Here is a 25,326-nt window from a genome sequence, read left to right as displayed (position 1 = left end):
GCCGAGCGTCTGTAGCGGGAGGGGCGTGCGAGCCTGCTCCGGCTCTCCGGGCCTCTCCGCCGCGCCGCAGGGGGGCGGCACCTCGTTCACCGAATTCTCGCTCACAGGAAACGATGGCTGACGCTGTCGATTCTTCAGCCAATCTCGGCACGCCTTGACCCAGCCCTCTCTCTTATTGGATACACAAGAGGGCAAGGAAGCGGATGTTGTCGTCTCTGCGAGGGCCCAAACCAGCAAGATGGCGTCGAGTGGCGGGGAGCTTGGGGGCGTATTCGACCACCACGTCCAAAAGGCTGTGTGCGACTCGCGGGCCAAGTATCGGGAGGGGCGACGGCCTCGCGCTGTCAAGGTAAAGCGATTTTGGTTTCATTCGCTGTCCTCAGTAGCTTTATGTGAGCTCTAGCTTCACATGCCTAGCCTACGTAAATAAAATCTTGAAAGGCTGCGGTCACATCCATTCACTGGAGATGAGTGTGAGGAACTCTGGTACTCAGGTACCAGATATTCTTGCGACCTCTTTAGCCAACAGAACCTCAGCTCCGCGAAAACAGGGCTGTGTTTTAGTCATTGTATCATCCGCGTTTACACTAGTCCTTGTCACACGGTAAGGCTCAATGACTGTGTTAACTCTTTCCTGTCGTATCTACCGAGCCAACTTCTGGAAAACGTGTCGATTGAAGGTAGTCTATTAGGTACTTTAGCTAGAGGCCTTCACACGTAGGGTGAATTCTTTATGCAGAGAGAGGGGCAAATTTTTGATTCTTTATTTTTTGCAGACTCTCTGAACAGAATAGTTCGTTTTCAATTTTTTTTTAATAGGAGCAGATTTGTCTTAGGCTTATTTGTGAAATACATTTAATGTGTCTGCATTTCTTTTAGGTATATACAGTCAATTTGGAATCTCGGTACTTATTAATACAAGGAGTTCCTGCAGTGGGAGCGATGAAGGAATTAGTTGAGCGATTTGCTCTGTATGGTGCAATTGAACAGTATAATGCTCTGGACGAATACCCAGCAGAAGACTTTACAGAAGTTTACCTTATTAAATTTCTTAATTTACAAAGTGCAAGGTAATATGCAAGTTAAGCAGGGTCTCATTTTCTCCATTCCCATTGGTATCATTTTGTCCTCTCTCATTCATTCCTGAATTACCCAATAACCTAACATGGCCGTTATTATTTTTCTCCAGTTTTTTTAAGTGTTAGCGTTACCAAAACTCTGTCCATAAATCATTCCCATACTTAACAATTTTCTGTCGTGTAGTGTGGTAGATTAAAGATTGGGTTTGGGTTAAGTTTTCAGGTTCCACTGCTTACATTGTGACCTTGGACAAGTTATTCAACCCCATTAAACCTGTTTTCGTATTCTGTAAAATCCATATGGTAAAAGGATCTACTTATTGAAGTTGTGTGAGGATGAAATGAGATAATTCACGTAAAGGGATTAGCAAATGCCTTCTGTTCAGAATGCAATAAACATTAGCCGTTGAGGGACTTCCCTGGCTGTCCAGCGATTAAGACTTCGCCTTCCAGTGCAGGGGGTGCGGGTTCGATCCCTGGTCGGGGAGCTAAGATCCCACGTGCCTCGCAGCCAAAAAACCAAAACATAAAACAGAAGCAATATTGTAACAAAGTCAATAAAGACTTTTAAAATGGTTCACATCAAAAAAATCTTAAAAAAAGATTAGCTGTTGAGCTATTGTTATGCACCTATATGAATTGACCCCATCTCTTCTATCCTTCTATATATAACATAAACTCTCTGCTCCAATAAGGCTGAAATGTGAAATGCCTTATCTCTTTTTATGTTGATTCCTATTCTTGTCACTAATACACTCCAAGACCCATCCTTCCGTGGCTATTAAAATTCTTATTTTCTTTTCTGTGCTACAAATAACACTTGGGTACACAGGGTCATGTAGTGTTGTCCAGTTGCTCTTATGTATAGTCTCACTGCTCTAACCAACTTGCCAGCTCCTTATGGTGAGGGAAGCATATTTTCTCATTGTGCATTCATTCTAAGGAGGTTTTACATCTCCCACACCACCTAGGACAGTAGACCATGCAGTGTGACATCTGGATTTGAATCCTAGCTCCACAAACCAATGTGGGCATGGCCAAGTTATAAATCTCTCCAGGCCTTAGTTTCATCATAAGATTGTTGTAAAGTGTTAATTCAAGTGAAGCATTTAAGCACTTAGGACACTGCGGTACGTGGTAAAATCTCAATGAATATTTCTTATCATTTTCCCTGGGCATAGAAGTACTTAATTATTGTAGTAATTCCTGGCCAGTCATAGATGTTTTTTTTGTTTTGTTTTGTTTTGTTTTTAAGATGTTGGGGGTAGGAGTTTATTAATTAATTTATTTATTTTTGCTGTGTTGGGTCTTAGTTTCTGTGCGAGGGCTTTCTCTAGTTGTGGCAAGCGGGGGCCACTCTTCATCGCGGTGCGCGGGCGTCTCACTGTCGAGGCCTCTCTTGTTGCGGAGCACAGGCTCCAGACGCGCAGCCTCAGTAGTTGTGGCTCACGGGCCCAGTTGCTCCGCGGCATGTGGGATCCTCCCAGACCAGGACTCAAACCCTCGTCCCCTGCATTGGCAGGCAGATTCTCAACCACTGCACCACCAGGGAAGCCCGTCATAGATGTTTAGTAAGTATTTGTTGAATGAATACCATCCTCTTATTTTCTCACTATTTGTTACATATTCAATATTTCCTCCATTATTGAAGGTTTACAATAACAATATTTTTAACTAATTTCTTACATATGAATTCCATTATAGGAAAACATTGTGCTGAAAAGGCTAAATTAGGTATGAGCTAACTCTCAAGCGCCATTTAACTTAACACAGAGAAAAACCTCTATTTCATGACCACAGATTGTGTACCTCAGACCAACAAGCTGGACCCTATATTCGTTAAAGGGAATCTCGCTTGTATGGATGACTTAGTTAAAACCTATTAAGACTCTTGGGAGAGGGGAGGAAAGGCTCTAAGAGAGTATGCAGTGGATCAGTAGGGTCAATACCATCCACAAGCAGAGCATCTTAATTCCCAAGCTATAGAATATATATACACAGCAAAAGCTGGACTTTGCTCTTTAGATCAGTGTATTGTATACTAGTTAAGCTTTCATCCTAAGTAAATCTAGATTAGTAAACCATGATATGTATTTCTGTTTAGGATAGCCAAGAGAAAAATGGATGAACAAAGTTTCTTTGGTGGATTGCTTCATGTGTGCTATGCTCCAGAATTTGAGACAGTTGAAGAAACCAGAAAAAAATTACAAGAGAGGAATGCTTATGTAGCAAGAACTACTAAAAATAAAGGTATGGAAAGCCTATTACTAAACAACACCTCCCATGTGTCAGATATTTTGCTACGTTTATCATCATGGAGTTCCCAGTCTAGTGAGAAAACAGACAAGTAAAGGATCACAATTTTCAATATCTGTAGACTACAGGGTTCTTTACAGAATGCTGTGTAATCTGGGCTGGGAAGGGAGAGGTGTTGTTTCATGGAAGGCTTCCTAAGGATGAGAGAGGTGGCTGAGTTCTGAAGGGTAAGTAGACATTACTTGGAAGGGGAGAGGAGGAGACGGAAAGATGGGCCAGAGGAATAAATGAGCATCATGCATTTTAAGGAACAGTGAGTAGTACCTGATAACCACAACACAGCTTCAGTGAGAGATAAGAGAAAAGGAGACAGGAAGTAAAGCCTGAAAAGCCTGTGTCCATGCTGAGGAATTAAGGCTTTGACCAAAAGGCAGTGAGTAACACCTCTGATGTGCAGGCCAGTTACAGCTGCAAAAAGTGGATAAGTTCCACTTTTGATGAACACCAGCTGGCCAAATGCCCAATATGCCCATCCAAGTTGCCCTAGACACAAATTCCCAGTGCACCGAATGGAGTCATAGGATCTGGCACATGGACTGTAGAACTAGAACAGTCAGAATTGGACTAAGATAATGTGTGTGGTCTGAAATCTGAATAGTTCCAGAGGCTCAAATTACCAAATTTCCACCCTTTGGTTAAAAGACAAAGACAGTGTCCATACAGCTATCAAATATGATGAGTTTATGGCTGATTGAGTAAGGGGCATGTGGCAGTGTGAAGAGAGAAATAAAGTGTAAAACTTACCTAAAATTTTGGCGAGAGCTGTTGGGAGTCTCTGGTCAGTTGTAGATGCTGAACTTTAACCTGTGTGAATAACTAGCTTCAGGAAAACCTGTATGTGTGACCAAAGAAATGATAAAATATGGACCCAGCGTATTGTCTCCTTTAAAAGCTACAAATACAAACTAAGCAGCATGATACATTCATACAGTAAAATACTTTGAAGCCATAAAGTTTTCTATGTAATGACATGGAAAAACTCTGCAAGATTTAGAGTTAACTGGAAAGCAGAAAGGTTCAGAGAAATGGGTATTACAGGAGAAAAAGAGGGGTAAGTGGGAGGAAGAAAGGTAAGACATACTGGACAGATATCCTTTTTATAAACCATGTGAATGTATTCCCTACTCAAGAAGTAAATTTTTTAGGGTAGTGTTCATTAACATCTTAAAGTGATGTTTCTTTTTAAAAGTACATGTTTCTGAATGATGAAAACAATAAATGAACCATTTCTGTTTCCCTTTCTCTCACCTTTTAAATTCTAATATAAAGATCATTACATGACAAAGAAGCATAAAGATACAAAAGATTTTAGACAGGACTTCTATTCGAAGACCTCTGGATTTCCTGCAGCCTCTTTGAACACATCTACTGGGAACTCAGATCTTTGTCTTCCTTATTCCTGTGAGTTGCCTTTGTGCTGTTTCTCCCCCAAATGTACATGTTCATCAGGAGAACATGTGGACAGAGCATCAAACTCTTCTCAGGATGGTAGAAACCATGATGAAACACTGGAGCATTGTAACCACTATGACTCTCTGCAAAAAATGCAGATGAAAACTTTGAAAAATTCATTGGCTTTCCCTGGCGCACAGAAGGCTATTACTCATTCAGAGGCAGTTGACAGATTTATGCCTAGGACAACACAACTGCAGGAGCGGAAAAGAAGAAGAGAAGATGATTGTAAACATGGAACTCTTCTTGAAGCAAGCACAAGTAGTAATGAGGTTATGATTGGCCCTCAGTTACCAGACATTCCTAAAGTAGACATGCATGATGACTCGTTGAATACAACAGCGAATTTAATTCGGAGTAAACTTAAAGAGGTAAGATCATTAAAAAAAAAAAAAAAAAAGTTTTAAGAGACGATTTGGTTACAGGACTAACAACTGAATGGAGACTTATTTCTGGGAACTACAGTATTATCATTCTTGTTTTTTTCATTTTTACTTTTTAGATGTGTTTCCTACAATTCTCTATTGAAGTACAGTAACTGAATTTGACTCACAGATATGTATTTGCTTTGATATCTTTAATCCTTGCTTTAAACATTTTATATCACTCTAAGTAGAAAATATAAAAGCAGTAGTTTTAGCCAGTTAGATCAATCTGTGAGAATGGAGCCCAGGCCCTCCCTTTTTTAAAAGCTCTCCAGATAGTTCTAATATGAGCCAACATAGAGAACTACTGCATTGAGGGAAAATTATTACAATTTATTTCTCAAGTTCAAAATTACATAAAATTCAAATGCTTATTTTGCTTCTTTGATACAGATAGCCATAAAAGAAGGTGAGATTTCTAAAGATTAGCCCTTAAGGTCTGAATTTTAATTTTAAATTTCTTAAATAGTTTAGAGCTAGATTGTTCTACTTAGGTAGCAGTTTTTTAATGTTATTTACATAACCATTTTCCATTTTCTAAGCACAAATAAAAGAAAGTTAACATTTGAGTTAGCGTTTGAAAAATACCTTATCGTGGGGCAAGCCTTTCAGAAATCATAATCTGCTGGAGAAAGACCATTCTCTTATACTTGAACTCAGGTTCAGAAAGTGCTTTTCACATAGTTGTACATATATTTTACAATGTAATTAAGAGAGGCTAAGGTAGATTCTTTATGTACCCTTTTTTAACCTCAAAATTATCCAGTTGAGGATGAGGAATTGTTTTATAATAATAAAAATCCATGGACACAGTTTTTATGCTTAAGCCTCTTTAAACATTTTTTTGCTTGTACTGGCACCCTTCCTTCAGATACAACTAAACTGAGACATAGATACAGATACATAGCTATCTTAGAGCTGACTGTATTTTCCAGAAAAAAAGAGTTAGGTCCAAATCCTAGATATAGAAATAGTAGAACAACAAAAAGGAGAAACACTAAATACAGTTTACTACAGTTTCTAATAATTTTCCATTTTAAGTGAAGACTGTCTTACTGTGCTTTAACTTATACTGTCTACGTTGTTCTGATGTATTTGATTTCATTTTTCCCTAAGAAATTGAGGATTCTAGCATTTTCTGCTTATTTCTTTAAATTTTTCATCCCCCATCCCCACTGGAGCCTCAATGTCTGTAAATATATCAAATATTATAAGTGTTTCAAGTTATGCATAACCAGGGTATCTATCTGTATTTATAAAATTACAAGTGACTTCATCATAAAATAACAGATCTATAAAGGAATGTTAAAGTAGAGCATATGTTTACTTTTCTCCCCTCAAAATTTCTTTCTTGTTAAATGGCTTTAGAAATTTTACTCCCATCAATGTTTGGACAGAAAACTTTGCTCTGTGCCTAGATCGTAGGTTGCACCTTGAACTTGGGCTAACTGCCTTAAATGTGATGGCAAAGATTAAACTACTGGATGTATATCCTACCTATTCTAATGGTTTATTACTCTTGTACTATAAAAATTATAGTGTTGGTGGTTCTCTTTTTTTAACCTAGGTAATTTCATCTGTGCCGAAGCCTCCAGAGGACAAGCTGGAAGGTGTGCGTGGAAATCATCCTTTAAAACAAAGAAGAAGAATATAAATTGTCTGCAGTAAACTAATATTTTTAAAGGCCTATTTATTTTTTATTTTTAGGCTGTCATTTTACTTCTTAAAGAGATTTTACTGCTGGTATTTTTTTTTAATGCACTCCTCTTTGTAATTTCATTCAACCTACTTGTCTCATATAGTTTCATCTTTTAAAACTAGTTTATCATGGGCAAAATACATGCCAGCCAATTATGTCCCTTAAAAAAACTAAAACTTTTCCAGAAGTTCCACCCAGTGACTTTGGTTACATCTTATTGGCTAGAACTGGGCCCGTGGCTGTTCCTTATAGAGGAGTCTAGAATGTTGAATGTTTGGGTTTCCAACTTCTGTGGTTGAGGAAGCAAGAGAAAAGAGGGTTGTGAATGGCTGATTCACAATATGTGCCCCCAAATCTAAGGTTGTTGGTTAACTTAACAAACAAATTAATTAATTAGTTTATCATTACTTATCATAGATGTTATTTTGATCCATACTTAATATTACAGAAATCATTCTTACTACCTTTCACACTGCAATCACTATATGTAAATTAATTGAAGCAAATATAGAAACTTTATAATGTAAATATAGGCAACCAGGATCTGTTTCTGAATTTAATAATTTTGAGTAATTCACATTCAAAAACTAGAAGTCAGGATGTGTTGGAATGCCAGGGCTTCAAAATCAAGACAATTCTATAAAGCAAAAAAGTTAAACTATTAGAACAAAGCTAAAATTAGAAACTTATATGCTTTAGTTAACTTCAAAGAGTAATTTACTTCATCTATGGCAGAAACAAATCAGTATTTGTAAATGCTAGACTTTTATTACCACTACTTTTAGCACATCCACATTTTTTTTTTCCTGGCAGTGCATCACATAATTGGAAATCCAAGTATGTCCAGGCTGTTTCCTTTTTTTTTTTTTTTTTACTGATAACAATAACCTAAGGAGGCCCATACAAAATGGTGTCTGTTTTTCTCCCTGTCCTAAGGGCCTCTTGCCTAATGGATTGAATTTGAATATAAAGGTTAGGAAGTTCCACCTTCATTTATGACTTACTGATTCAAACTTGCTAAGAAGGCACTTAGTTGTGGATGGTATTAAAAGAAGCTGCAGGCAAGGTGTCTGACTGGCTCTACCTCCTTGTGAGGTAATTAATTAGATATATAGTTGACCTTTGAACAACACGGGGTTAGGGTTGCTGACCCTCCACACAGTCAAAAATCCACATATAACTTTACAGTCTGCCCTCCATATCTGCTGTTTTGTATCCTCAGATTCAACCAACCATGGATTATGCAGTACTGTAGTATGTATTTATTGAAAAAGAAATCCACATACAAGTGGACCCTCACAGTTCGAACCCGTGTTGTTCAAGGGTTTGAACTTTTTGCTGCACTCTCAGTTTAAAAAGTACATTAGTCACCTCAGCATAGAGTTGGAAAAAGCAAGTTTCTCTCTGGATCAGGCTTCTCAGATTTTAAGGTGCTGTGAATCTCCACCTTTTGTCTTATTAAAATGCAGACTCTGATGGTGGTGGCAGAGGCTGGTGGGTGGCTGAAATTGGGAGTTGTTTAATGGGTATAGAGTTTCAGTTGTGCAAGATGAGAAGAGTTCTCGAGATTGGTTGCACAATAGCATGAATGTACTTAACACTACTGAACTGTACACATAAAATTGGTTAAGAAGGTAAATGTTATGATAGGTGTATTTTACCACAATACAGCAGAAATTAGCACAACACTGTAAATCAACTATACTTCAATTAAAAAAAAAATTTCTCTGATAGCCCTAAAGGGAGGAGCTGCTAAGTGGGTTCTGTGTTCTTGAGTGGATTCCTGATCTGTGACTGTGTGAAGGCCAGCCCTCCTTGTCCCTGCCAGCATACACAAAATTTGACCACAATGAGAAAAAATAAACCTTTCTTGTGTCAAGCACTTAAAACAAAAACAAAACCTCTGATTCAGCTGGTTTGAGGTGGGGTCCGAGATTCTGCATTTCTCACAAGTTCCTAGGTGATACCATTGCGGCTGGTACACAGACTACACTTCGAATAGTAAGGCTCTAGATAACTGGCTTACAGATGAACACTTGGGGAGCAGCTGAAGAACCATTGGTGTTCCATCTGAACCTAAGTAATTACTCCAATCCAGTCCATTATTCTGAACTCTTTCACCCATCAGGTTCCCAGACAAAATGTGAGAATAAACGACAACGGGACAAGTTAGATGAGCTGACATAGCTAAGGATAGCTTAACAGTATGCAAATTCATCCACAAAATCACCATCTAAATTACTGCAGAGAATAAAAAGTTTCTTCCTATATCATGTTTGCAAAGCACAGTTGGTCAAAGGAAGAATTAAGAAAGGAAATGTTGGCTTCCCTGGTGGCACAGTGGTTAAGAGTCCGCCTGCTGATGCAGGGGACGCGGGTTCGTGCCCTGGTCCGGGAAGATCCCACATGCCGCGGAGCAGCTGGGCCTGTGAGCCATGGCCGCTGAGCCTGCGCTCCGCAACGGGAGAGGCCACAGTAGTGAGAGGCCTGCGTACCGCCAAAAAAAAAAAAAAAAGGAAATGTTAATTAGTGAAATTAATTATCAGGCTGACTCTTCTGGCTTAGAAAACCTTTGTCATATTCATACTCGAAAATCCTTCATGAGCACAAATAAAATACTATAAAGTACTATACGTGTCCAAAATTTTAAAAGCTTAATTTATTCTCATTGTTTGACAACAAACAAGAGAAAGAGATCAAGTTTCCTCCTAGCAGTTTATGGTGGGTACTTGCTGAATCCACTCTGTATTTACTGTTCTATCCCTTAAGCAAGCCAATATACCTCGGGTTTTTTGGGGGAAAATATTTACAGGAAATTAGGAATTGTGTATGGCTAAGGTGGTTACAAGCTCAAAAAAGGTCTTGAATATAATTAGTCACTACTGTCTTGGGTCCCAAATGTTAGGATGGGGCTGAGATCTTCATGGTTGCCCGAACTTCAGTAGTGTGTTGAAGTCCTACAGAGGTAAGTGTCTAGCAAGTATTTGTTTTCTGATCCTTTGAAATTTTCCCTCAACCAGTCTGGCTGCTGGCACTGTACCTTTGCTTCTGGTAAACATGGTCCAAACACTTCCAACAAAAGTTTATCTTCTTTCACTGCTTTTTCAAAGTCTGCAAAAGATATCTTGCCATTGCTGTCATAATCCTAGAGAGGAGATAATTTCTTGATAAATGATAGAGTAGTTTTTAATTTTGCATGGAAAATAACTGTCTAGAATAAAAGATTTTACCAAGTCAAACTGTAAGTTCACACTTCTGTAGGCACTGCTTACACAAATCAAAAGGTACTAATTTATGGAGGCCACTTACTTTGTTCCTATTAGTCTAATAGGCATACCTGGTATGAACTGAATGTTTGTCTCTCCCCACCTCCCAAGGTCATGTCTTAAAAGCTCTAACCCCTGCAATATGATGATATTTGGAGGTGGGGGACTTCAGGAGGTAAATTAGATTTAGATGAGGTCATGAAGGTAGGGCCCCGTCATGTTATTAGTGTCTTTGTGAGCAGAGAAAGACCAAAGCTCCCTCTCTCTGCCATGTGAGGCCACATTGAGGAGGTGGCTGTCAGCAAGGCAGGAAGAGAGCCCTCAGTGAGGAAGTGAATCTGCTGGCACCTTAATCTTGGACATCCCAGTTTCTACAATTGTGAGAAATAAATTCCAGTTGTTTAAGCCAGCCAGTCTATATTTTGTTACAGCAGCCCAAGCAGGCTAAGATACCTGAATTACCTTAGACATATAAAAACTCTGTCCCTAACGGACTTATACCCTAATTGGGGAAATAAGAAAATTAGAGGAAGCCCATTATACATTATAATACTTTTGTGATAAAATAAGTGCCAAAGATTTTTAAGCTTAATTTTTAGCTTTGTTTCTCAAAGGATCTCTTACTTGAGATAAGGATATAATGTAAAAAGTATAACAGTGAAGTTGCTTAATAAGGAGCAAGGCACTGAGAGAACAGTAACAATTCAAGATGGACTAGGGTCATGAGAAGAAGCTTGCAGCTTACTGTTAGGCCGTTAGGGATGTTTGGGATCTAGATAGGTGGAGAGGTGTCAGGAGGAAATGCAGACGAATGGCCCAACATGGATTATGACAGTAAGCAGGAATGCAAGTCAGGAAGAAGACAGACCAGCCTGGAATGGAGTATTCATGACAGGGACTATGGAAGATTAAATCATGGAGGGAGCATGTGTGTAGATTATGAATACCTTTAACCACTTAATCCAATTTGGATTTGATTTAATGGGTCCTTGTTTTTTCACTTCTGGGCGTAACTAAATCAGGGTTGCTGAGAGTCTAGTTTAAAGAAAGGTTTGAATAATTTTCAGAAAAAGATTCACTCCATAACTTTCTTTCAAAAAAAGAAGGGGGTGGGTGTGGTAGTGGGAAGCATACTGTCTCTCAAGAAGTCTACCCTCAGCCTTAGCCATGGCTCTTGAGTATTTCTAATGGAAGAGGACATCCTGAAGTCTGTGTTAGCTGAATCTGAGACTCGGCAGACCTCATCATCTGTTACTTTCCCGAGCTCCAAAGTAATGGAGGTGAGCTGGGCCCGGGCCACCTTAGAGTCATAAACCTTCACTGGTATCCAGTTTAGGGTCACAGTAAGAAAAAGAGAGAAATCACTATGTCCATAATAAAGAGGTATTATTAGTTTCATTGAAAGATGAATTCTGCACCTCATTTTCTATCATGACCTTGTATAAACCTATCTGCACTTCAGTTTTCTCATCTGCAAAGTAGAGATAATGATTTCAACTTCATAGAGTTGTTCTGAGGATAAAATGAGTTCATATATTAAAGTTCTGTGATGGGCTTGGCATATAGTAAGCAATTTATAAGGGACAACTATTTTTATTATTATTACTTTATAATGAGTGTTTAGATGGATTAGAGAGCAAAAGTCATGAAGACAGACTACATTTGCATCCAATTTTAAAAGAACTGAATCTGTCACCCCACTTCCCAAATAATGAGGTTTTACTGATAGTAAAATATTTTAAAATAATAAAATTAACATTCATTTAATGTAGTGATTCATTTAATCACCCAGGCATTCCATAAGTATTTTTTAAGTAGCCACTATCAGCCAGGCACTGTTCTAGGCAATGGATAGAGCAGAGAACAAACTCCTGCCCTCATAATGGTTACGTTCATTACGTAGGGAAATAAATCATTTCTCCGTCTTTAGCTTTATCTAACATCCATTTGATTAGATATAATGAATTACAGTTTTTTTTATTCTTACCATTTTCTTCAGTGTTATATCCACCAACTCGTTTATTCCTTCATCAGTATCTTCTTCAGGTGACTGTTAGTGTAGACTGTTCAACATGTCAAACGTTTTCTCTCGAGAAATGTAACCATCACCATTGAAACAGTAAACTTCAAAACAGACTTTTTAAAGCATACGAAATTTAAAGACTTGGATAAGAACAGTTAAAATGTCATTAGTCTTCTCCTTAGTTATTTCAATATGTAATTAAAGAAGGACAAAAACAATTTATACAACCTATATTCTACATAGTGGAGGAATTTTATAAATCTTTCCACAAGATTAAATACCCCTGGGGATATGAAAAGAAAGAATTTACACATACATATATAGTGCATATATATATATACACACATATACATATAAATATGTGTGTATCTTAATGTTATAATGTCCTTCTTACAGAGTGCAAAAACTAGTGTGTACACTTCACTATATCATTGACAAAGAACATTTTTCAATATATTTGGGTAGTGAGTCTGTCACCTCCTTGGGGTCTACCCATCTGCACTATCCAAAATGATCCATCTCTCCCTAGAGAGTGATTTCCATGACTTCCATTGCACTGTGTAAGCACTACTACAGTTCACTCATTCATCCTACAAATGACCTTACTCAGGTCCTGGGAATATAACAGTGAAGGAGTTCTTGTGGAGTTTGTAATCTAGTTAAATGTTTTAGGACAGGAAGGAAGGGAGGGAGGGAGGGAGGGAGGGAGAGAGAGCAGGAGAAAGATAGGAAGGGACGAAGCGGGGGAGAAAAAAAACCAGGTATAAAATTCCAAAGCATCAGATTAATTCTGTCTTTTGTTGCATTTCTCCAATATATAGCATATATGAGTTTGTGACACAACCCTACTAGAAGTAGTATTTTCCCCAAATTAACATATCTTGAAATGTATATGAAACATTTTTAGGAAGTGGGATTAGAGGAGGAAAAAATTCTTGATAGTGTGATGCTATTCAATCATGTCTAGCTGCATTATGTCACGACCACTTTCACAAGAATTTACAACCACGAAACTTAACTTTTCATTTCTCAGTGAGACTTCTGTATAAGAACACTGCAACTATAAGAAACTTAAGTGACAACTATATATACGTGTTATCCCATGAAAAATTAGATTGGAGAAAAGTAGGGGAAGAAAAGCACATAATGTTTTAAGGAGAAAAAAAGAATTATGTAATGTATGCCAATTATACTTCAATTTTTTAAAAAAGCAAAAAAAAAGAGAAAAGAAAAAAAGGAACCCCCCCCACAAAACAGAGAAACAAAAAAGTCATAAATGTCAAATAAAGTTGGTGAGTTTTTAAAATGTTGCTATCATTTTTGAAACGTGTGTTTAATTTAGAGATCTTTTGAACATCCCAAATCCAAATTCAAGTGGAAGAACAAGAAGGGATAAAAATTTCCTTATATACTCAGAACTCTGCATTCTTTTCTTAAGTAATTTGACACTTTAAGCAATTTGCTCCCTTGAAAACTGCTACTTAAAATTGTTCCTATTCTCTTTCCAGGGTTTCACACCCCAAATCCTGGCACAGGAGGTGTAAAACACAGATAATATACGTCACATCAATGGTAAGGGTGAGGTGAGGCCAGAGCTGTTCCTACAAAATTGTGAACTGGGAGATCTTTGTCTTTGGAATCCCTGGTCCTTTTCTGTAGGAAACTCCCTTTATAACCCTCCTTCCTCTGGGCTTTCACTGTCTCAGCCTTCTTTCCTCTTTCACTGTCTCAGCCTTCTTTCCTCTCTTTTTAGTCTAACACTAGAGTATTGGTGTCTGAGGGTTGTGTGTTTTATCGTGTTTTGTGTCAATCCCTCACATTTTCTCTGATGGAAAGACAAGGAATAGCCTCACTGTGAACTATATGCTGCCCCATATTCAAGGCCATTTTCTGCTGAGCCCAGAGGCAGCCCCAGAAACCTCAGCCTTGCCAGCTGATCAGAGTTGGCACATGTCCTGAACTTCAGTTGCTGTCCTTTGCCTGGGCCTTAAGCCGAAGAGCCATCCTGGTGACACTGGGGTATTACAGAACTAGTGAAGGAAGTGTTTGGAGACTCCGGATCTAGGGACTCTCCTATAAAATAGGACACCCATTTCATCTGTGTTTTGTTTTTGTTTTTTTAACTCTCATGAACTATTTTTGCAAGGGCGATATAGAGAACAATGAATTTATATTAAAAAAATATTTAGGAACTTCGCTAGTGGTGCAGTGGTTGAGGGTCCGACTGCCAATGCAGGGGACACGGGTTCGAGCCCTGGTCCAGGAGGATCCCACATGCCGCGGAGCAACTAAGTCCGTGCGCCACAATTACTGAGCCTGTGCTCTAGAGCCCACCAGCCACAACTACTGAGCCTGTGTGTCACAACTGAAGCCCAAGTGCCTAGAGCCCGTGCCCCGCAACAAAGAGAGACCACCGCAATGAGAAACCCGTGTCCAACAGTGAAGAGTGGCCCCCGCTCAGCACAACTAGAGAAAGCCCACAAGCAGCAACGAAGACCCAACGCAGCCAAAATAAATAAATATAAGGATTAACTAATACAAAATTGACAATATATATTACTAAGTTAATAATAACATAGAAATCTTACACTTCAGCTTTTCTTCAAAAGTCCCTCGAAAAAACACTGATAATCCTTTAACACACTCTTTCACATTTATGTAGTTATGTCTTTCTCAAATGCAAAAAATACTGAAGGAAAAAGAACGTGTAAGTGTATTGTAATTTATAGCTATTTTATAATTCAAGAGTATTATTAAGAGATTAAAAAAATCTTTCCTCCCAAAATGAGGGGGAAAAAAGTTTTTGACACAATCTTTCTTGAAAGAGTCAAAATTACTGGAAATGTATTTCCAACAGATTTTTATAGAAAGAAGCCATTCTCCTCCATGGTCAATTATGAGCTTCACTTGTGATGTTTTGTACAGTTACTATCAGCAAAAAAAGACCAACAGTAGGGATAATCAATGTGATAATTTTTATTCTAAAGAGTGGCAAAATCCTGTTCTAAAGAATCTGTATAATACCTAAAGATAAATTACCAAAATAACACATTATTTTTTAAATTACCAGTGAAATCTTAGAATTATCCTATAAAATATTATTGACTCTTTTGGGGGTGATAGATATATTAATTATTTTCATTATGGTTATGGTTTCAATGGTGTATACATACATCAAGACATATCAAGTTGAACACTAAAAATCTGTTAGTGAAACTGACTGGATCACATTAAATTTCCTATTCTGAAAATCAAATTGTTTCATTGATTTTTTTCAATATAATGAGTAATTCTCATTTTTTTTGTGCTGAAGAAGTAAATAATTTACATGTCTACACAGCATATGACTCCAAAGACAATTGAAACCACAAGCTTATCTTTTAAAAAAAATCAATACTGCTAGCTTATTTAGGTCATTACTGGTTCTTTCTCAGAATGGTATAGCTATGAAGTATGAAATTCTGAGTGAGTTTATATTAAAAACCATCCTCACAATCAAATCAAATTTACTGTTTTAAATTGGTAGCACTACCAGAATCGTCTAATTCTGGTATTGAAAAATGCAAAGTCTTTGGTGAAAACTTGCCATGTATTAACATATATATATAAATAAATATATACATATTTGTCATCTCAGCTTGGCCCATTTCAGTCTCCATGACTTCTTACCCCTATTCATTAGCATATCATCAGTCATTCCAAATATGCTGTGCAGGATGGCTCGAAATGTGTTATGATCTAGTCCAGTGTTATCAAGTCTTACAACAGCTCTTTCCACCAAGCTGTGAAAAATTCTTATGAGACACTCTACTTCACTTTTTTTTTACTGTAAAATGAAAATACAAATGGATACAACTTAGATTTAACCACTGAGTTCTCCAACCCAATTAAATATATTTTACTAAGCAGCTATTTTGTTCCTATGATTCTAGATGCTCTAGTGATTTAAAAAAGTGTGACAGGGACTTCCTTGGTGGTGCAGTGGTTAAGAATCCGCCTGCCAATGCAGGGGACACGTGTTCGATCCCTGCTCTGGAAAGATCCCACATGCCGCGGAGCAACTAAGCCGTGCGCCACAACTACTGAGCCCGTGTGCCACAACTACTGAAGCCCGTGCACCTAGAGCTCGTGCTCCGCAACAAGAGAAGCCACTGCAATGAGAAGCCCGCGCACCGCAACGGAGTAGCCCCTGCTCACCACAGCTAGAGAAAGCCTGCGCAGCAATGAAGACCCAACGCAGCCAAAAAAAAAAAAAAAAAAAAAAAGTATGACATGGACTTGCTACTTAAGAGCTCACACAATCAAGACAGGCTTTACTTAGAACTCTCATAAGACAGTATATAAATAATAAATTATGTGGTATAACACTCACCACTATAGACATATGAAGAGGAATCAGTATGGGAAAGAAGATTTGTGCTTTTTTCATGGGAGTAGACTTCGAAATGGGCCTTGAAGAATGTATAGTATTTATACAGGAAGGAATGTATTGAAGGTGGTAAAGAAGTGGAGACTTCCAGGAAGAGGAATTACATGAGTAAAGGAAAGAGGAAGAATTGGGGTTGAGGTAGAACACTTTTTATTGGGAGCACAGCAAGTTGGGAAGAAGTGAAAAGCAAGATTGAAGAGGACAGGCTGATGGTAGAGGGCCTTGAATACCTAGTCAGAGGATTAACATTTATTTTACTGGAGCAGGGTTTCTCATGGTGTCATCTTTGGACCCTCTGCGTCAAAATCATCCCCCCGCATGGCTTGTTAAATACTTGTTAAATATGCAGATTATCAGGCCTTGCCCCAGACCTCCTAAATCAGAATTGCTAACAGTGGGCCTAGGGGTTAGCGTTGAAACAAGAGCTCAGCTGATTCTTCTATGCTCTAAGGGCTGAGGAGTGGTTTAAGAAACACATCTGGTGAAGTTGTATTGAAGGGGAAAACTGGAAGCATAGAAGTCAGGCTTGGAGTGATAGGGCTTTGGCTAGGGAGGTGGAAATGAAGTCAGAAAGCAGGTAGGGAGCCCGAGATGCTGCTTAAGCAGCACACAGTGATTCTAATGCACTGTCAGGACAGAAAACAAAGGGATTAGGCTTCGTGGCTTGGCTAGACTTAAGTATCTGGGTTCCACTTCCATTTCTTATCCTATATAGCTGACTTAGGACAATTCAGCTTGTTTATGCCTCAAGTCCTCACCTATAAAATTTGGGTATTATCCTAGATGATCTCTGAGATTCCTTCAGGTTCTATAAGTCTGATTCTATGAATTAAAGATTATTCGAGAGAACTAAAAGAGTTAGGAGGGAAAGCTGGTTATTATTACTATTTTTTCTCTTCCTTTTCCTCCCTCCCTTTTTTTTTTGGCGGGGGGAGGTGGGGGCAAAGACATATTTTTAGATTTTTTTCTTTGAGATGATTTCAAGTTACCCATCCGAAACCAATGAGAACCCCTAGCAAATATGCAGTTTACATTAGGGTTTCTAATATGGTCAGAGAATGACTTGACTCTTAGGGTAATGGTTGATAAATCTATAGAATAAGCGATTACAAAGGTACCTCGTAATATTATTTTATGAACTGAATTAGGTTCGCAGGCTTCACACATAGCTCCAAATTTGACATAAAGGTAATCTTTATCCATCGAATAAGCATTTATTAAGGGCCTGCCATGAACCAGGCAATGAATACACCATGGTTCCTGCCCTCAAAGTTATTACACTTTGGTCAAGAGATAAAAGTGCAATGAAGTATCACAAACACTAGGCTTGATGGTGTTTGGTAGTGACCCAAAGAAAGGCATCATCAACAGGGGGGAGGCGATAAGAGATTAAGAAGGGGCTCCAGGAAGAGATGTCACTTGAGCTAAAGCCATCAAAGGAGTAAGCATGTGCTAGAGGAGGCAGCTTGAAGGCAGGGAGGCATGTTCGGAGAGCCACAAAGTTTGGTGTGGCCAGGTGGCAGAATTGTTTGACTTTACGAGGGGCTTACTGAAAAATTCTGGCTGGCAAGTTAACAGGATCAGATTTGCATTTAAGGAAGATCACTTTGGCAGTAGATTCTTGAAACTACCTTACAAATGGTGAATCCAGATGTGACAGGTTGTATTTTCCCAAAGACGATTTTAACAATCTATCCCATCTCATATGCTCTTCTTACGATAGACTTTTGATACCCCTCCTTTAGAAAGATGGGGTTTGTGTCTCCTTCACTTGAAACTAGGAGGATTTTTGACCATTTTAACCAAGAGTATGGTGGAAATAAATGGTCAAAATGGATTTTTGACCATTTTAACCAAGAGTATGGTGGAAATTTCAAGACTTGGTCATAGAAGGGGGTGCTCTGAGGACAAAAACTTGGAAAGTGTTTTTTTTTCTTTTATGGAATATGAAGAAAAAAGAACCTCAGGTGTGGACACACTGTATGGAGTGCATAGTATATTAATGCTTTCCTGAAACTAGCCCTGCTCAACTCTGATGGAGAATCAACATCTGAGTGCAACAGCATTGTGAAAATGGATCCCCGAAGAAAGCGAGGTTTCAGTCAGCAGCTGCTCTGGGTTAAATACCGACAAGTCATCAAACAAAACAATCAAGGATTTTATACACAATCTGCAGAAGCTAGTAAATTTTTCTGAGTTTTATCCATACAACTCACATTTCATTATATCTAAAGACCTTACACATGTGGTCAAGGAACCACTGTAAATGATACTTGAGAAATTGTGGGTAATGAGAATGGTGTTGATATGTTAGATTGGCCCGTGTTATTTATTAAACTTTTTAGCTTGGAATAATTTTAATTTACGTAAGAGATGCAATAGTAGGGCTCTTCGCTGTTTCTCCCTGTTAACATCTTATGTTAACAACATAACCATGGTGCATTTGTCAAAACTAAAACACTGGGCTTCCCTGGTGGCGCAGTGGTTAAGAATCCGTCTGCCAATGCAGGGGACATGGGCTCGAGCCCTGGTCCAGGAAGATCCCACATGCCGCGGAGCAACTAAGCCCATGCACCACAGCTACTGAGCCTGCGCTCTAGAGCCCGTGAGCCGCAACTACTGAGCCCTCCTGCCACAACTACTGAAGCCCGCGTGCCCAGAGCCAGTGCTCTGCAACAAGAGAAGCCACCGCAGTGAGAAGCCCGTGCACACTGCAACGAAGAGTAGCCCCCGCTTGCCGCAACTAGAGAAAGCCCGCGCGCAGCAACGAAGACCCAACACAGCCAAAAATAAATAAAATAAATAAAAACAAAACAAAAAAAACTAAAACACTAACATTGGCACATTATCATTAACTAAATTACAGATTTTACCAGTTTTTCCACTAATGTCCTTTTTTTTTGTTCTAGGATCCTATCCAGGATCCATTTGATTGTCATGTCTCCACCAACCTGTGAGTTTTCAGTCTTAATCCTCTTTATGACCTTGACATTTTTTACTTTGCATAAGTTCAATTTAGGTTTGCCTAACGTTTTCCTGATTAGACTGTGTTTTGGGGAATAATACTACAAGTGCTGTTCTTGTCATGTATCAGGAGATACACGGTATTATCAATAACATGACCTATCACTGCTGATAACCTCGATCACTCGGTTAAGTGAGTCTACAGGTTTCTCCACTGAATCTATTGATACTACTTTCCCTTTCCATCATCTAGTCTTTAGAAGCCAGTCTCTCAAGGTAAAGGGAAGTAAGCTCCACTTCTTAGGAAAGTATTTATACTATTAATTTATTCTAAGGAAGATTTGTCTCTTTTCCATTTATTCAATTCTTTCAGTATGCAGTCACATATATTTATTTTAGACCAATACTGTGCTACTAATTTTGCTGCCCTAATTGTTTCAGCTTTGGCCATTGGGAGTTTTCAAGTTGACTCCTCTTTCACATACCCTCATCCTTTTGCTTTTGCAACACTCCCTTGCTTTCTGGCACTACTTGCCAGGCTCATCTTGTATCATCCCTGCGTGAGATAACAGGAAAAAAAAAAATAGGTCTAGGCCCTTGGTTCCTGGCACAGAGCTCCTAAATCCCTTAGCCATTTCCTTGTTGATAGCAATGTCTTTTGTTCTAATGAGGTGACTGCTGGTTGTTCCTGGACGGGAGCTGGTCACCAGAAAAACCAAGCTATGTTCAAAAGCTTGGAACTTTTAGTCCTGCCCCCACCCCTTCTCCAGAGGGGGGCTGGAAATTGAGTTAATGATCTATCATGCCTATGTGATAAAGCCTCCATAAAAATCCCCAAAGAATGGGGTTCGGGGAGCTTCTGGGTTGGTGACCACACAAAGGTGCCTGGAGAGAGCCTGGAAACTACACCCCTTACCACATACCTTGCCCTATGCATCTCTTCCATCTGGCTATTCCCAATTATATCCTTTTACAATAAATTGGTAATCTAGAGAGTAAACTGCTTTCCTGAGTTCCGTAAGCTGCTCCAGCAAACTAACTGAACACAAGGAGGGGGTCGTATGAACCTCGGATTGATAGCCAGTTGGTCAGAAGCACAGGTAACAACCTGGACTTGTGATTGGCATCTGGTGAGAAGCAGTCTTGTAGGACTGAACTCTTAACCGGTAGAATCTGACACTCTCCAGGTAGTGTCAGAATTGAGTTAAATTGTAGGGACACCCAGCTAATGTCACAGAGAACTGTTTGCTGGGAGAAACCCCCACATAGTTGGAGAACTGTGAGTATGGTAGTAGTGTTAAAGCAGGAGTAGTGTAGGTTTTTCCTTTATGCTCTGTTCAGCTATTTTTTCAAGGAAATCTGGTTCTTTTATTAGTTTGGTATTTAGAAACCAAGGTCTAGTCACTGGGTATGCTAATCACTATTGGGGTGCTAATATTTCTAAGCCTGTTTAGTAGACATAGCTAGGAAATATGTACATACACTAACCTACATATGCACACATCGTGGCCCATGTTAGGTCTCACAAATACAGAAAAAGCCAAATACTGGACTAATGGGCCCTTAGGTGCTCCTGGGCTGAGTCCTAAAGGAGATGATCAGTTGTATTAAAAACTCATGAGTGCTCAGAAAAGACAGGCTCATGAATTCACAAGGTCAAATCATACTACATTTAACTATTTCCTCTACTTGATAAGAATGGATCAGAGAAATGCAGTTCACAAAACACTTGGGATTTTAGCAAAATCTTATTCTTATGTTAATATCTATTCAGTAACCAGTAGTGCCTAGTACAGTGGAAGGCTCTCATACATGTTTGCTAAATAAATGATAAGCAATCACTTGTAAACTGGAGAAGTTAAGGAATACGCTGGATGAGAGTCAAGCTCCAGAGTAACCTTGAGATGCCAAAATGATCAGTTGAATCAAACCACATGAAATTACTAGGAATAATTTTAAAGTTCTTCGCTTATCTTTTAAAAAGTTCATTAATGTACCTAAGTATAAAAATGACAATCTGTGTGGAAAAGACTGGGTCAATTCCCAACTCACCATCAATCAAACCGGGACTGACATTTGGCTGACAGAACTGAAGTTTCAAGTGGAAAAGACAATTCTGATCAGGACCCTCAAACTTCAGTGTCTAAGAACACACAGAGCTAACAATCTGGACGCCTGGCCCCACTTCCAGAGATTTTTTTGTACTATACTAAGGATGGTACTCCGGGATCTACATCTTCAGTATAAACCTTTAGGTGATTCTGATGGTGGAAATACTCCTACCATACTACAAATAAGAGGTACGTGGCCAGTGTCAACTACAGAATTTGTGGGCCCAATGCAAAATCAAAATGCAGGCCTCTTATTTAAAAAATTAATTTTAAGTCAGTGTTAGCAGAGCATTAAACTAAGCATGGGGCCCTATGAGAACACATAGGTTACACACACCATGAAGCCATGCACTACACCCTGAGGTAATTATCTGCCTCTCCCACCAGATTAGGGCTATTATTTGGAAAAGGAAATAGATTTATTTGCATGACTCCAGAGCAGCATTGTCTAACAGAACTTTCCGAGATGATGGAAATATTCTCTGTCTGTGCTAATTTGGTAGCCACAACCCACATGTGGCTGCTAAGCCCTGAAAAATGGTTTGTGTGACCAAAACTGGATTTTAAGTTCTACCTAATTTTAATTTACATTTGAATAGTCAAATGTAGCTACTGGACTGAGGATAAACCGGCTGAGGATCTGAGAGGAGAGTATGCAATGGTAGTGGCTTGGACTGAAAGAGGCCATGTGGCACATGAGGGACTAACAAGAAGCTCTAAAGCAAAGCCCAGGAAAAATCACTTCAACTTTCTGCCACATAGAGCAATTATTAGAACTTTGTACACCAAGAGAAATAAAGACAGTCCCTTCTTGAGAAGGTCAAGGCAGCACTAGCTTTCTAGTCCTTCCCTCTCCTACCCATTAACAACCAAATTCTAGTCATGAGAGGACCAGTGTCTATCCTGGTCTCAACTAGAAGGACTCAAGAACTAAACTGATTTGAACAAATTTTAATAGTCCCCTTACTATGGGAAAACACTGTACAGAAAGACCATGAGGGACTATAATGCTGATCAGTAGGATTAATTTGAAAAATAAACAGAGTGCAGACTCTGCATCAGACTAGCTTGGCCTCAACAAGAAAAGTCCACTGTTAGCTTTACACAAACAATCTAAGATGAGGTTTCCTCACCTGAAAACATGGATAACATCCCCTACCTCACTGGGTTTGTTCTGAGAATAAAGATGATGAACATAAACCATTTTGCACTGTCTTGCCAACGAAGAGCTCAATAAACATCAGCTGTTAGAAATCTAGTAATCTGGCTATACTGGTCAATAGCTATGTTTCAGTATTTAGGGCCTGAACTTTCAACAATAACTTAAAAATCAGTTAAGTGTCAAAAACTTTGGAAAAAGAAAGGAATGCAACTTATTCCTTTTTTCAAACAGCTATAAGTTATCTTCTTTGTAGAAGACTATAAGGGATATGGGTCTCATCAAGTATTACATACTCATATCTACAGACTATTTCAGAAACTGCTTTCAAATAACAAATAACGGTATTAAACACACATATGGGTAGCAGACACTGCTAAAAATAATTTCATTAGGATGGGGAGAGGAGTCAGATTTTTCAAGCATGCAAAATTTCCTTTTGAATGTTATAAAACTCAGGCTGTTAAGAAAGTAGCACATGACAGCAGGCATTTCTTACTATATTCAATATTGGCTAAATCTGCCAGATGGATTTTAAAGGGTAGTATAACAGCACGATGGGAAAACAGGGCCCAGAAGTGCTTGATGAGCTTAGATCATTTAAAATCCAACTGAGAAAAGAAAAAACTGAATTATGTCCACAATGAGATTCTCAGACAAGGTGGTGACTATCTTGCCAAGGTCACACAATGGAAAATGGAAGCACCCAATAATGAGGCTGTAAAGCCGGCTGAAATAAAAGTAATTTCCTTAAAGTATAAAAACAAATTCTTAGAATTATCAGTCAGGATTGCTTGTGGCCGGGCTTGAGAAACAAATATTCACAGGATTACTTTTTAAGGTCTGGCAGGGCAAGGATTCCTAAAAAAATCTGTTAAGTTAGCTTAGCTTTAATAAACACTTGCCATGTGCAAAAGCACCATCTTTCTTCAACATTTGAACTATCTTATGTATCTCTATCAACACTGTGAAGTACAGCAATCATCTGCCTCTATGGCTTTTGTGCCAGAGAACTCAGGGAAGTTGCCAAAGTACACCTTTATACTTTGGAATCTCTGGTTAAATTTCAGACCATTAATAAAATCAGTACTTGGTTGGCTGATAATCCTTTAGCATTTATGATGTCATGTAAATTCTCATGCTAGTCTTCCCACGTATGCAGTATATTTTAGGACATCTGATGATTAAAATATTTTCAGAGTAAGTGCAGGGATAATCATTCACTTGCTAACTATTTTTTTTAAATGGCCAAAATACTAGATAGAAAATAGAGCAACTCTACTTCTGGGGGGTTACAAAGCACTTGTTAAGGTCCAACTAGTATGTCTACCAACGTTTCTATTTGATTGAATATGTTCAGGCAGTGCTGGATATTTGGTCAGTACTTACAGCTCTTGACAGTATTACTGATGGATTCCACTAGTTTCTTCAGAACCTTCTGGTCCATGTCAAGTGTGGCTTCAACACAATGCAGACTTCTCTGATAGCCTAATTCCAAGCCTGGGTGTCCTGGGTTGCCACTGATTCCACAGTGCACCACTCCATACCCAGCACAGAACATGACCATGGCAACATTCCAGCAACCAAACACAGAAGGTTCTCAAGTAATTGGAAAAATATGCAACAATGATTGTTACCACTCAGTATAAATGCAGTGATTTCATTAATGATGTGATCTGAAATATTACAGCAATTCCAACATTTATCTCTTCTTTGGGGCTAAACACCATTTAAAGTGGTATTTGATATTATTGCCACTTATACTTCTTGAGCACAAATTCTAGAGTTGAAAATGTTTACGGATGAACACATAATAACTAAGTAAGACTATAAAGACCTGATTCTTTAAGTAGAAATAAAATAACTTCTCAGGCTACGAAGAGCTCCTTCAAAGGTTATAACCTCCTTTGAAAACTCTAACCAAGCACCTTCTCATAATAAGCAAACAAAGGCCTCAATCTGGGAGCTTCTAGAGAAATGTAAAACCCCTCACGTTTACCCCTCCAACTTATCTGACTGACTGGTTAGGAAAACATGGTATGATTATGCCAAAGCTGGGCAAGATGGCAACTGTTCTCATGTCCATTGTCAAATCCTGGTATAAAGAACAAACATCTTCTTGTGTATGTCTGCTGGCCTTCACTGTGGCAAGGCAAAAAAAAGGTACAAAAATGATTTTTAGAATTTAGGACACTGTATTCTTACTAAATTTTAAATAACACATAAAAACAAATTTTAAAATAAGGCAAATACAACTGGGGGAAAAAAAAAGTTTCCCCAAACGTTTAAGGAAATACCAAACGTTCATAGATTTTAAGTTGAAAACTGACAATTTTTAATAACTGTTCTTAGTGCCTAGTCTATTGTTCTCTGTAAAATTAAAGAAAATTAGGCAATAGGCTT

General features: G+C 38.6%; 1 protein-coding gene and 1 pseudogene across 3 annotated transcripts; one reads left to right on the top strand and one right to left on the bottom strand.

Moving 5' to 3' along the window:
* The first annotated feature begins 164 nt into the window (after positions 1-164).
* Positions 165-8,712, top strand: RBM48 (RNA binding motif protein 48). Of its 3 annotated transcripts, none has more exons than XM_067746419.1 (5): positions 174-349; positions 880-1,070; positions 3,184-3,329; positions 4,665-5,220; positions 6,843-8,712. In XM_067746419.1, exons 1-5 carry the CDS (start codon positions 239-241, stop codon positions 6,904-6,906), a joined length of 1,068 nt encoding a protein of 355 aa, XP_067602520.1. In that variant the 5' UTR covers positions 174-238; the 3' UTR covers positions 6,907-8,712. The 3 variants fall into 3 exon arrangements, with proteins under 3 accessions (XP_067602519.1, XP_067602520.1, XP_067602518.1); XM_067746417.1 differs by having other exon boundaries at positions 176-349; positions 4,665-5,218; positions 6,840-8,712; XM_067746418.1 differs by lacking the exon at positions 880-1,070 and having other exon boundaries at positions 165-349; positions 4,665-5,218; positions 6,840-8,712.
* On the bottom strand, positions 7,552-24,370 carry LOC137228701 (calaxin-like; annotated as a pseudogene).
* Between the last annotated feature and the right edge of the window lie 956 nt (positions 24,371-25,326).

The sequence above is a fragment of the Pseudorca crassidens genome, chromosome 8 (genome assembly GCF_039906515.1).
Source record: "Pseudorca crassidens isolate mPseCra1 chromosome 8, mPseCra1.hap1, whole genome shotgun sequence".
Classification (NCBI taxonomy): domain Eukaryota; kingdom Metazoa; phylum Chordata; class Mammalia; order Artiodactyla; family Delphinidae; genus Pseudorca; species Pseudorca crassidens.
Note: the sequence above shows the minus strand (reverse complement) of the source record. Positions and strands in the feature narration are given on the sequence as shown.

Bases quoted from the DNA above. Each gene is read 5' to 3' on its own strand.
- RBM48 (XM_067746417.1), top strand. From the start codon at position 239: ATGGCGTCGAGTGGCGGGGAGCTTGGGGGCGTATTCGACCACCACGTC. The intron at 350-879 runs GTAAAGCGATTT...CATTTCTTTTAG, and splicing joins GACGGCCTCGCGCTGTCAAG to GTATATACAGTCAATTTGGA. The intron at 5,219-6,839 runs GTAAGATCATTA...TTTTTAACCTAG, and splicing joins TTCGGAGTAAACTTAAAGAG to GTAATTTCATCTGTGCCGAA.